The sequence below is a fragment of the Choloepus didactylus genome, chromosome 2 (assembly GCF_015220235.1).
Source record: "Choloepus didactylus isolate mChoDid1 chromosome 2, mChoDid1.pri, whole genome shotgun sequence".
Taxonomy (NCBI): domain Eukaryota; kingdom Metazoa; phylum Chordata; class Mammalia; order Pilosa; family Megalonychidae; genus Choloepus; species Choloepus didactylus.
This window is the reverse complement of record NC_051308.1, coordinates 115165650-115176979: the sequence shown is the minus strand read 5'-3', so window position 1 is coordinate 115176979 and position 11330 is coordinate 115165650. Positions and strand designations below refer to the sequence as shown.

The window sequence follows — 11330 nt, the reverse complement described above, 5'->3', positions numbered from 1 at the left end:
AGGCTTTGCAGGCATTAAGAAGGAACCTTGTCCTGGAGGGGTCAGGGAAGGAGGTTTTCCAGATGATAGGATACCCTAGGCCAAATGGCTGGTAAAGCAGTGAGAGGGGATCAGAATTCAAAGTGAGGCAGATGTTTGAGGCAGTGTATTTAAAGATCTCAAAAGGAAGGAAAGTGTGGTGCATTCTTGGGATGGCCAGGCCATCCTGGGGGTCCTAGACTGTTCCAATGTGTAAAACAAAAACACCTTTGCAGTGGACTGAAAAGAATGTAGGTTAATACCCGAATGTTGCTTAGTATTGTCTTGGGTAGAGAATAAAGGAGTTAATAGAGTTACGAATTGGCTGCTGTCTCTTAGGTTTCTGAAACTCCCATATCATTCCTTGCACAAAGAATTAAGAATCTACTGCAGTGATGAACGCATAACTATGTTATCATACTGTGGACAGTGGATTGTATATCATAGATGATTGTATGGTGTGTGAATGTATTTCAATAAAACTGAATTTAATACAAAAAAAAAAAAAAAGAATCTACTGCAGAGAAAGGAGACATCTCTGATTTGGGCAAGGTTCTAAAATATTGCCTGGGAAGGAGACAAGAGTGCCATGGTCTGGTCTGTTGGGCTGGTTCAACTTGACGTCCCCAGGCCCCCTGCATGATCATGTTCCTGTCTTCCAGGTAGGAGGTGACACACCTAACTTCCCAGTAGCCTCACCAGCAGTGGAAATAGAGTATACTGTCTACATTAGGCGTGTGTGTGAGGGCACACATTAACTTCTCTCAGGGGTGGTGGGTAAGATTTTATGTGCGTCAAAAGAACACATGGGTTTAAAACAAAGACTAGAAACACCAATTGACATTCTTTCCCCCAAGGTCTCCTTGTTACCACCAACCCAGCTTTTTGAAAGGCAAAATCTTCAGATTCTGTCTGGCCATAAAAGTGAGACTTTGGCATCATTAGCATCATGTAATCACAAAGTCAAGGGCTCTGAGAAATAGGTTTACCAGTTTATTTCTTGGTGCTGCCAAGAATTCATGTAAGAACTGTACCATGAGCAACATGCAACAGGGGTCAGTAAATGGAGACACTTCTGAATACACTAAAACAAACAGCCTCATCTGGCTCTGGCGGGACAAGCTGCAATGGGTTGGGTGGGAGCCAAGAGTGGAGTGAGGCCAGGTCCCTGTGGAGCCCCAGATATGAGGCCTTAGACTGTGGGGTGGGAGCCATCAGGGGTGGATTTTAAATCCAAATGTCAGAGCTGCAGTCGCCCCCAGGGTACCGGAGCTCATGGGCTAGGGCTGGGCCAAGGGGCTCCTTCCCGAAGTCCACCAGGAAGTTGGGGTTCAACTTTAGCCCTCCGTGTACTGTGTCTACATCGACCTGCAGCATTACGGAGCCTTCCCTGGTAGAAAAGGGGGGACAGGTAGAAAGAGGTCAGAGGTGGCTGTCCCCGTCCTCCAAGATTCTATGAGTGCAGGGGGCAGTTTCCTGAGGAGGAGCAGGGCCTGCAGGGGCTGTCCCTATAGTAGGGAGGGCAGGCGGGATGCCCGAGTGGTCTTCTGAAAGCCAAATGACCACGTTGGGGGAAGGAGCCCAGGCTTTCTGTTTCTCACCTGATAAGATCAGGGTAAAACTGCTTGTCCCAGGCACTGTACAGCGATGTGGTGACATAGAGACGCTTCCCGTCTAGGCTAAGCTGGATCATCTGAGGGCCTCCAGCCACCCGCTTCCCCTTGGGGAAACCAGGGGTTAGACCTCAGTATAACATTTGGATCCCACCTGTACCCTGAGAGCATGCTCAGATGCTGCCCATCTCCCTCCCTGCCCCGCCCCACATTCCCCTAGTGCATGGATGGGCGAGAGGTCCTCACCTTGACCACCAGGGGCTCCGGCTGGGATTTCAGCTCCTGGTCCTCTAGCACCTGCACGGAGCCTCCTTTAACAATGCTGCCTCCCAGGAACAGCTGGGTAGGGAGGCGCAGAGGATAAAGAAGACAATGGTGGAAGGTGCTGACATTGCGGCAAAAGCAGCTGCCTCAGTCCGGATGCCCTTACTCCTTTCAGACCCCTTCCTCTTGTCTAGCCATAGCTCCCCACAGTTCTGGGCTGCCCTACCCCTCAGCCCCCATATTCGCTTTTCCTGTGCTTCCCTTATCATCCCGCAGTTGCTCCCCCAGCTTCTCTTGCCCTTCCTTTCTCCCTTTCTCCCCATCCTGCGAGGGCCCCCACCTGTCCTGTGAGGCGGGGCTTCTGCGGGTTGGAGATATCATACTGCCGCAGGTCCCCGTGCAGCCAGTTGCTGAAGTAGAGGAAGCGGTCATCCAGAGACAGCAGGATGTCAGTGATAAGGCCTGGGGGGTGGGGCGCACATTCAGAGGCTTTAAAGACTCTTGTTTCCCAGGCATCTTGTTTCTGATTTCCACCCTCCCCTGGGTGCTCACCTGGCATTTCGGGCAGCAACCAGCCCTTCACTTTCTTGTGGGGCACCTGAATCACCTTCTCCACTGACCACGTACCTCCCTGCATTGGGAGGTGGAGGGTGAGGTTAGGAGGCAGACAGGCAAGCCTGCCAGGGTTGGGAGAAGGGGGGCAGATCTGGGTCTCCCCAGCATTCCCAGCTGTTTTTTCAAAAACAAAAAGTTTCTCCCATTTTATTGGCATCAGAATTACCTGAGAACTTGAAGGAAAGACAGATTCCCAGAACACCTCCCGCCCCCAAGCCCTGAGCAGTGGGAGGTGCCCAGCCTCTCTCTGGCAACTCTGAGGAGGGTCTTACAGTATTGGCATCCAGAGGGGCAGTCCTGTGGGAGGAGGTGGGAGGAGAACTGATGGATGCTGCTTGAGGTATAAAGACGAGAGAAAGGAAAGAACAAGGAACTAGAGCTGAAAAGAAAAAAGAGTTAGGAAAACATGGCCTTGGATGCAAGTGAGCAGAAACCCACAAGAAAGGAGAAATAAAACAGCAATTGTGGCTCACGGAGTTGGGTGCAGCCCAGTACCCAACACATATTAGAAGCTTACTAAATATTTTTCAATTGAATGAATGAATATGACCAGTTAGGGTTCAGGTGGAAATCAGCCTGGGACTCGGAGAAGAAGGGCAGGGACGGTGGCCTCATTTTTGGTTCCTGGAGAAGTCTGGGCTGGTGGAGGCAGGGAGAAGGGGCCTGGGTCACTCCTAGGAAGAGGGAAGGCCTCTCCCTGTATCATTACAGAAGCCTGGGCAGAGGTGCTGAAGGGACTGCTCAGTGGGGAGGTCCAGGGGGAGCATGTCACCTCATTCTTGTAGAAACGCTGGATGTTGGAGCTGAGGGCACAACCCACGAAGCCCTGGTCAGCGGCCGGGTTGTGCAGAAAGCGGATCTCCAGGGGGATGAGCCCGTCCTGTAGTGGCAGGGTCTGCACGATCTTGTGGCGCTGCCAGTCCCACACGTGTAAGTGGCTCCCGTACAGCCCTGGGGTTGGGGGAGGGAGGGACTCAGGATCAGAGTGGGAGGACTTGGCAATGGCTGGGGCTCACACAGGGGCAGAAGGTTGAAAAGGGATTGCAGGGATGGAGCAGGTCAGGGCTTTTAGCACATCCTATTCCATCACTCTGAGTTTGGAGTCCACATGAGGGAAGTAAGAAGGCTGGAGAATGGGGTTTAGGAGCAGGAAGCAGGGGATTGTGGGCCCAGCCCAAGGCTCCTGCCAGCCCATGGGGGAATCCTCACCTGCCTCCACATCAGCAGGGTTAAAGCCGTTTCGTAGGACATTGGGAGCTGCCCATTCGGTGCTGATCATGACATTGTGCCGAGGCTGGTACCAGAAGTCATAGCCCATTGGAGCAGCATCCCCAGGTTGCTCCCACGTCCCCTTCACCTCGAATGTCTCCCCATCCAGCAGGACAAAACCCCCTGAGCAGGGAAGGAAGTAGGGTGGAAAGGCGGGGGGGGATGATAAAGACACTGCTCCCACCAGCCCTCACTCCCAGGCATGTCCCAGATGCTCTGAGCCCATTGTCCACTCCCTACCTCCACACCGGGTTCTCCAGATTCTTAAATTCAGGTATCCAAATGGTTCTGCTGAGGTGGGGCCAGGTGGGAAGTAGGGGCTCTTATCTGGTGCCCTACTCCCATCAACTTCATCATCTCTTTCCCAGACCAAAGGGAAATTTTTCTTCCCTTGAGCTAAGGAATCTTCTGGGACCCAGAACTCTTTTCTCTTGCTCAGTCTCTCACTTTTGGGGTGGGATTCCTCCCAGAGACTAAGTTCCATTCTGCTCCCTACATTTTTTTTTTTGTAGAGCAGACAAATTATTTGTAATTCAACATTAATGCCCAATATGTTGCTCCATTACTTAGTATATAATGGCACCTTGACATCTCTTTGCAAGTACAACCAGATGTCTATTTCTAAATCTTATTAAATCTAGGAATGTCAAGCTCCTCCAATTACCTGGACAAAGTAGTCAAATGGAGTCTAGTGCAGTGACCTTAACTGGATGACCTTAACTGATGTACTACTCCAAACCCTTGGATGGAGGGTTTCGATGAAATAGGCAAGGCTCTGAGAAAGGCAGCACAGTGTGGGGATTAGGACTTAGGCTCTGGAGCCTGGTTTCAGGTTGAGTTCCAGCTCTGTGACTATTTTAGCTGTGTGACCTTGGATAAGTTACTTAACCTCTCTGTGCCCCCAGCTTCATCTGGAAAACAGAGATCATAATAGCACCTATCTCATAGGTCTCCATTATAAGATAGTAGACATGTACTCTGTGTCTGGCACATAGTAGACCTTTTAAGTATCAGATCTAATTATACTGTAAATGAGATAGCAAATGTGAAAGTTAAGAATTCCAAGGATTGTGAAATGTACTCATGAATCCACAAGGCTCAGTGTGTTTTCAAGGTGTTTTCTGGCCCATGTTTGTGCCTAGATTCTCCACAGCAGGTTTTTCTGACTGTAACTTTTAACTGGATTTATCAGTCAAGGCTCATCTACATGAAAATCATTAGAACTGAAGTTACTTGATTGCATTTTAAATTTTGGATATGTGGTATTTTGAAACTGTCTGTATCCCAGAAAAGATCATGTTCTTTTAATCCATTCCTGTGGGTATAAACCATTTGTAGGTGGGACCTTTTGGCTAGGTTATTTCAGTTAAGGCCTGCCTCAGGATGGGGCTTAATCCTCTTACTGGAGTCCTTTGTAAGAGGATAAAGCACATAGAGAAGCTCGAGAAGCTCACAGAAATAAGCCCCAGAGAAGATAATCAAGGAAGCCGCCAAAGTCAGAAGCTGAAAGCAACAAAGGCCAGGGAAGAAGGACCAGGAGACGTCGCCATGTGTCTTCAAGAAGGTATCATCCTGTTGATGCCTCGATTCACGGCCTCAGAACTGTAAACTTCTAAGTTACTAAATCCCCATTGTCAAAGCCAACCCATTTCTGGTATATTGCATTTCCTCAGCTTTAACAAACCAAAACAGGATGGGATCCAGCTCACTGGTTCTCCCTGTGCAGTCATTCTATCCCTCCCTGTCTTCACCTCTGCCATCCCCCTCCAGATAAGTCTCCTTGAGCACGGATGTGCCCCCCCATGCCCAGGGTACCTTTGGCATTGCCCTTGGGGTCTCCCAGGGAGCTGATCATCACCTCCCCATTGGCCAGGCAGTGGCTGGTATGGAGAAAGCCCAGGCCACACTTGGCATGGATGTCCTCGGGCTCAATGATCTGGAGAGGAGCAAAGAATGGGGTCAGAATCCTACAGGGCCAGGAGTGCCCACTCCCCCCAACCCCACACTGCCCTACTTCTTTCTGCTGGCCCCTGTCATTTTTTTCTTCAAAACATGGACACAACTCTCCCTACGGGAATATAACAGAGAGTGAGTCTGGGAACCTCTACAGAGCAGCAAGGGAGGCTCCTAATAATTCTCCACTGCCTTCTCCCCATCTGTCTGGAAGACACTCACAGCCCTGTGAGACCACAAGCTCCTCCCAAGCTGGGGTGCCCAAGGCAGGGTTGAGGGGGAAAAGATTGGTGCTCCTCCCTAAGGGGAAGCCTTGAGAGGAAAACGATGACCCCTTCTCTCAGGGCAAAAGCAAGAGCCTCCTCTCTCCCCTCAGGAACTGGATGGATAATCTGGTCCTTCCAGGTAGCCCTCCTCTGTAGTCTAACCTCCCTCCCTGCAGCTGCGCCCAGATCCTTAGCGGTCTCTCCCCACAGGGAACAGGCTGCCCAGGCAACAGGTGCATCAGGGACTCCGGGCAGCGAAGGCAGGGAACTTGCCTTGTGCAGCCTCGGGGCCCGGGGCTCCAGGCCCACGTCCACCACGTAGATGCGGGAGGAAATGAGGCTGGGCAGCATCAGCTTGGTGCGTGACTTGGTGCTGTCGCCGAAGCAGCTGCTGCAGGTGTTCCACCCCGAGTGATGCAGCTCGTCCTTCAGGTTGGGCATGGGCAGCCGGTGGATGACCTGGGGAATGGGAGGCCAGAGGTGGTGCTCACCCAAACCAGGCCTCGCCCGCATTTGGAAAGGTGGCCCCTGGACCCACATGGGCTTAGCAGCACAGCACAGGCTGGATTTCAGCTCCCCTCGTCCCCCTCCAGGGGCCCTTTGTCATGAGGTGGAAAAGGATGGAGCTGGGGAAAGGCAGCATCCAGGCTGGGACTGGAGGAGGGGTTGTGGGGTACATTGGTGCCCAAATCCCGCCTCACCTGGCAATACTGGGGAGACTTGGGGTCAACGTCTATGGTGGCCAGATAATCCGGGGCCTCAATGCCCGTGTTTCGGTAAATACAGGGCAGGTAGACAATCTCCTCTCTGGGACCTAGAGGATAGAAAACAGGCAGCGGGATGTCGGGTGGGGAGAGACAGCAGCATTGGGTGTGCCTGAGGGTGGAAGGCAGGGTCTGAGCCGCCTCCATCCCCAATAGCAGTAGAATTAGCCGAGCAGGGCTGGCTCCCAGAGTTCATTGGGGGTGGGGTGGGGACCTGACTCTCGGACATCACATCACATGCTTACCTTTCATGGCCTCCAGTGGGGAGGGGTAGCCGGGTCCACACTTCCCACATTTGGCGGCTGTGGAAACAGTGGGATCTGTTGGCTGGAGGTGGCGCCCAGGCCAGCCAGGGCAGAGCTCTGCAGTCCCTGGTACCTGGCTACAGCTCCATCCCTCCTGCCCATTCTCTCCACCCCCTGAGGCTTTGACGAGTGTATGGGTGTGCAGGGAAGGGCCTGAAGGTGGACAGACACCAAATAATCGGGACCTTATCCAAGGGAGGGCCAATGCAATGGAGGCTGTGTGGTGTGGTGTAGTGGTTACGACATCGACTTGGGTCCCAACCCCAGCCCACCACGCACTGGCCATGGGAACTTGGGCAAATTACTTAATTCCTTGGCCTCAATTTCCACATTGTTTGTAAAAAGGGGGTAATAAGAATTCCACAGTGGGATTTTATGAGAAATAAACAAGAACGCACATGTCGAGTGTGCAGCCTGGTGGGAGCACAATGAACCCTGGCAGTTCTTGAGAAACAGCCTTCGGGAAAGGGGGGTGGTGTCTGCCTCTGCTCCCCTCACTGAAATGTACTGATGCCAGGTCTTTTTCAGAGGACACTTCCTGCTTTTCTCCTCTCTGAGTCCTGACCCCGGGCTGCTGGCCAGAGCAGGGTTACATAACTGAAGGTCAGGCCACACCATGTTGGAAACATAGGAGGCCACTGCGTCTGAGGCCAGCTGTTATACCTTAGGCCAGTTTCTGCCCCTGGTGGGCTGTACTCCCTCGATCTGTAAAGTGGGCAGTTAGCTCCGAAGAGCTTGGAGCCCGCACTCTGCCTTGCCCCCTGAAGTGTGGCAAGAGAAGCCTCACTGATCTGTTGATCTACAAGGACTGAAGTTAGCCACAGAGGAGGGCTGGGACTTCACAGCCATCAGGACCCCAGCCTCAGGTCAGGGGCCAGTCAGGGAGGAAGGGCTAAAGAATAACAGAGCTGCAGGCTGAAAGAAAGCCTGGAGTGGAGTGTAGGGGACTGGGCACTGCCTCTGTCCTGCCCGTGGCCAGTGTGGTCTCCATCCGGACAGCTGGGGGCCTGCAAGTGGGGATCCAGGAGTAGCCAGAGTTGGAAACTCCACTGGTGCCTGGGCCCAGGCCCTTGACCAGGGAGCCAGCTCTCCTCTACTCTCTGCAGCCAAGGGACTTAGGAAGCCGAGAGGCAGAGGCGGCAGCAGGGTTTTAGTAGGAGACCTGGGTTCAAAGTCCAAGTTTGACTCCTACTCTCTGCATTTTCTCTCCCTCTAAAAGGGGATAATAATAATACGTAGTTACCTCTCTAGGTGGAAGTGAATGTGGAATAAGACAATGCATTTAAAAGCACTTTCACGAAGGGAAAGTGTTGTGTAAATATGGGTAGGGCTGTGCCAGAAGGAAAGGGAAGGATGCCAGGCAGTGTTTGGTTTCAGGGAGAGGGGTGGGGATGGGGTGGGGCAGAATGAAAGAATTCTTATCCATAAGGAATTAAGGAGACTTGTTCTGCTACGCAACCAAGTTGTGCAAGCGCCTGGCACAGGAGGTGAGGGGGAGGGCAAGGGGGCACTGGACACAGAAGGGGATGGAGATTTGAACACTCCAAGACATCAAGAGAGAGTTACGAAAACCTCAAGCCCAAAGAGACAAAGCGAGAATTAAAGGTGCAAAGGATATGTTACCTGGTCTGCAGCATCTTCCCACCCCCACTCCCCCACACCTCGGCCCTCTGCCCCAGCATTTCGTTGGGTCAGGCCCTCCATGCCATTCAGGCCCCCATGGGCATTGATGCCTCTCTAGGAAACATCCCACCTGTCTTAATCATCTCAAGTAAGGTCTCTGAGCATCCTTGGATTTGAGAGGAACCCAGGGAAAATTCAGTTGGGCTTTCCCAATGCCAGGTTGGCAGCTGGGCATCTGGCCAGCCCGGGGAAAGAACCAGCTCCAAGGGGGCAAGGACCTCAACACTCCCAACCAAACCCAAACTCCTCTTCAGCCATGGATAGGGGAACAGGAGGGAGGACTGCGGGGCTTGAGAGGGTGGGGAGCACTTGGTTTCCCTCCCAGAGTGATTGGCTGTGTGACGTAGCTAGACAGTGACGTGAGTGTAGAAGGCCTGGGTTCCCTACTCCCCAGGGCTGAAATCAGGACTGTCTCCTACTGGGAGAGCCAGAGACCTAAGTAACTCTTTCAGCTGCAGAAAGGCACCCTGGGCCCTGGGCCCCGGCCAAGTGGAGCTTGGTGTGAGTGCAGGCTCACCCCTCCCAGCAGTCCCTGTGAACTCCTGTCCCAGGCATCTCCAGACACTCTGGCTAAACTGGGAAATGCAGGAGTGGGGGCAGGGCACGGACAGTGGAGCAGAAGTCCACGCTCCCCCCTAACTTCCCTGCCCTGAGGTTTTCTGTCGTTTCCTGGAGAGAGGAGTCTCCAAACCAGGGGTGGGCCAGGGGTGGACAGTGGGCTGTTGGCAGAAGCCCCCCTCCTTACCCATGATGCTCGCTAGCAAGCGCCAGTCCTGGCAGGTCTGCCGGGAGTGAGCAGAGGCGTGAGCAGAGGCGGAGAGCTTTGCTGGTTGTGCCCGGAAAGGGGCCAAAGGAGGGAATTTATACAGCCAATCGGGGATAGGGCGGGACAGGAGGAGGGGCCGGGTTGCAGCCAGAGTGCAAGACACAGGGCTCCTGGCCAAGATGTTCTCAAGTGGCCTGAGCAGCTGGTGTTTGAGTTACCGGGGTTTGTGTGTGCAAGTGGGTATGTGTGGGAGCCTGTGCGTGTGCAGGTATGTGCTGTGCCTCTGCCTCTATCTCTTTAGTGGATGTCTGGGTCTGTGTGAGTTGTGTGCGTGTCTGTGTGTGTGCATGTTCCTGTATCCATCTGTGTTGCCTGTGTATGTGCCCATATGTGCCTGCATGAGTGTGTATGCACACCTGTGTGTATCTGTGTTTGTGTATGCATGTGTGTGCCTGTGAGCCTGTGTGAGTATGTATGCCTGTGTGGGCATGTGCATGTGCTTATGTGTGTGATGTGTACTTGTGTGGGTGAATGTGTACGTTTGCATGAGTGTGTGCATATTTCTGGACCTCTGAGTGCTCACCTACGTCCTGGGGCCTGTCTCTTGGCATGCAGGGGCACCCAGGGCAGTGGGTAGGCCTCCTCCTACCTCCACAGCCAGGGTCAGCTCTCCCCTAAGATTGCCTCTTATTCCAGGCATCCAAGTTCCAAAGGCACAGTCCTACCTTTCCGGGCACTCCTCACTCATGTCCTTCTGCCACAGTTGCCCTCATATTAGGCAGGGTTAGGCAGTGCATTCAGTTCCACTTATCCCAGATCCATTCCTCTTGATCTTTGAAGTGGAAGGAAAGTTGACACACCTCAGAAGGTGGAAGAGAAGTGCCTCCTCCTCATCTTCAAACCAGGTGCCTCAATAACTCCTGAGGGTAGGGTGGTGGGGCCCAAGGGCAGCCCAGCATGATGCCACTGTCCCTAGCCAACCTGTGACAAGTCATAAAACTCCCAGGGTCTCTCCAGCTGGAGGATTCCATGACGGCCCAGGGTGGCTGGGCCTGCTAATATAATAACTCCTCCTGATGCTAGAGGCCTGAGGAGGCAACTGCTTGCTGAAGAACTCAAAAAAGAGTTGAGTCCTGGTCTTTTAACCCTTTCTGGAGTTTGAAGGACTGGACAAAAGAGAGGTCAAGGGAACCCACCTAAACTGGTCTCCTTCGTGAAGCCAAGATCCGCTACTGCACACTCTTCTTGGAAGGTGCTGACTCCATGTCTACAGGAGCCACTTTAATCTCCTTGGATGAATGCTCTGGGGTGAACTTTTTATTGGACAGTGAAAAGGATAAACTTTAGGCTTTGAGATTGCCAGTGGGAAGGGCACAGGGTTCCCAAAGCAGAGTGAGGGCAGGGGAGCAAAACTGGGCCTTGGTGCAATGGGTATCTGTCCTCTTGGTTCTCACTGGTGAGGAGCCATGTGTCCAACAAGAGATAGATCCTTGTGGCTGTGCAGGGCAGGGGTCCTTCTTCATCCCCAACTTCACTCGACTCCTCTTGCCTCTTTCTTATGACTACATCCTCATCATTGCACTGCCAGCAGAGCAGGCATCAAAGTAAGCCTTTTGTGTGCAGGTGCCCCACAGGAGGGGGCCCCTGGAGCCCTCTTCCTCACCTTTGCCAGCTCCCTCATCTCCTCATTGGCTGCCTTGACTCATCCTGCCTTCATCCGGATCTCATCCCCTCCTGACATATCCATCTCCTATGTCTTCTCTGCTCTCTGCACTTTATAGTATGTCTTTTTGCTAAGGTTGGGGTTCCACACA

The 11330-nt window shown here is 52.8% G+C and overlaps 1 protein-coding gene across 1 annotated transcript; it reads right to left on the bottom strand.

Moving 5' to 3' along the window:
- Positions 1–989: 989 nt before the first annotated feature.
- On the bottom strand, positions 990–9589 carry SELENBP1 (selenium binding protein 1). Its single transcript, XM_037825996.1, has 12 exons — positions 9496–9589; positions 7008–7064; positions 6700–6812; positions 6272–6457; positions 5595–5715; positions 3720–3902; positions 3283–3461; positions 2448–2526; positions 2236–2357; positions 1878–1970; positions 1620–1738; positions 990–1408 (listed from the first exon to the last, which is right to left on the bottom strand). The coding sequence occupies exons 1-12, from the start codon at positions 9497–9499 to the stop codon at positions 1246–1248; spliced, it is 1419 nt and encodes a 472-aa protein (XP_037681924.1). The 5' UTR covers positions 9500–9589; the 3' UTR covers positions 990–1245.
- Between the last annotated feature and the right edge of the window lie 1741 nt (positions 9590–11330).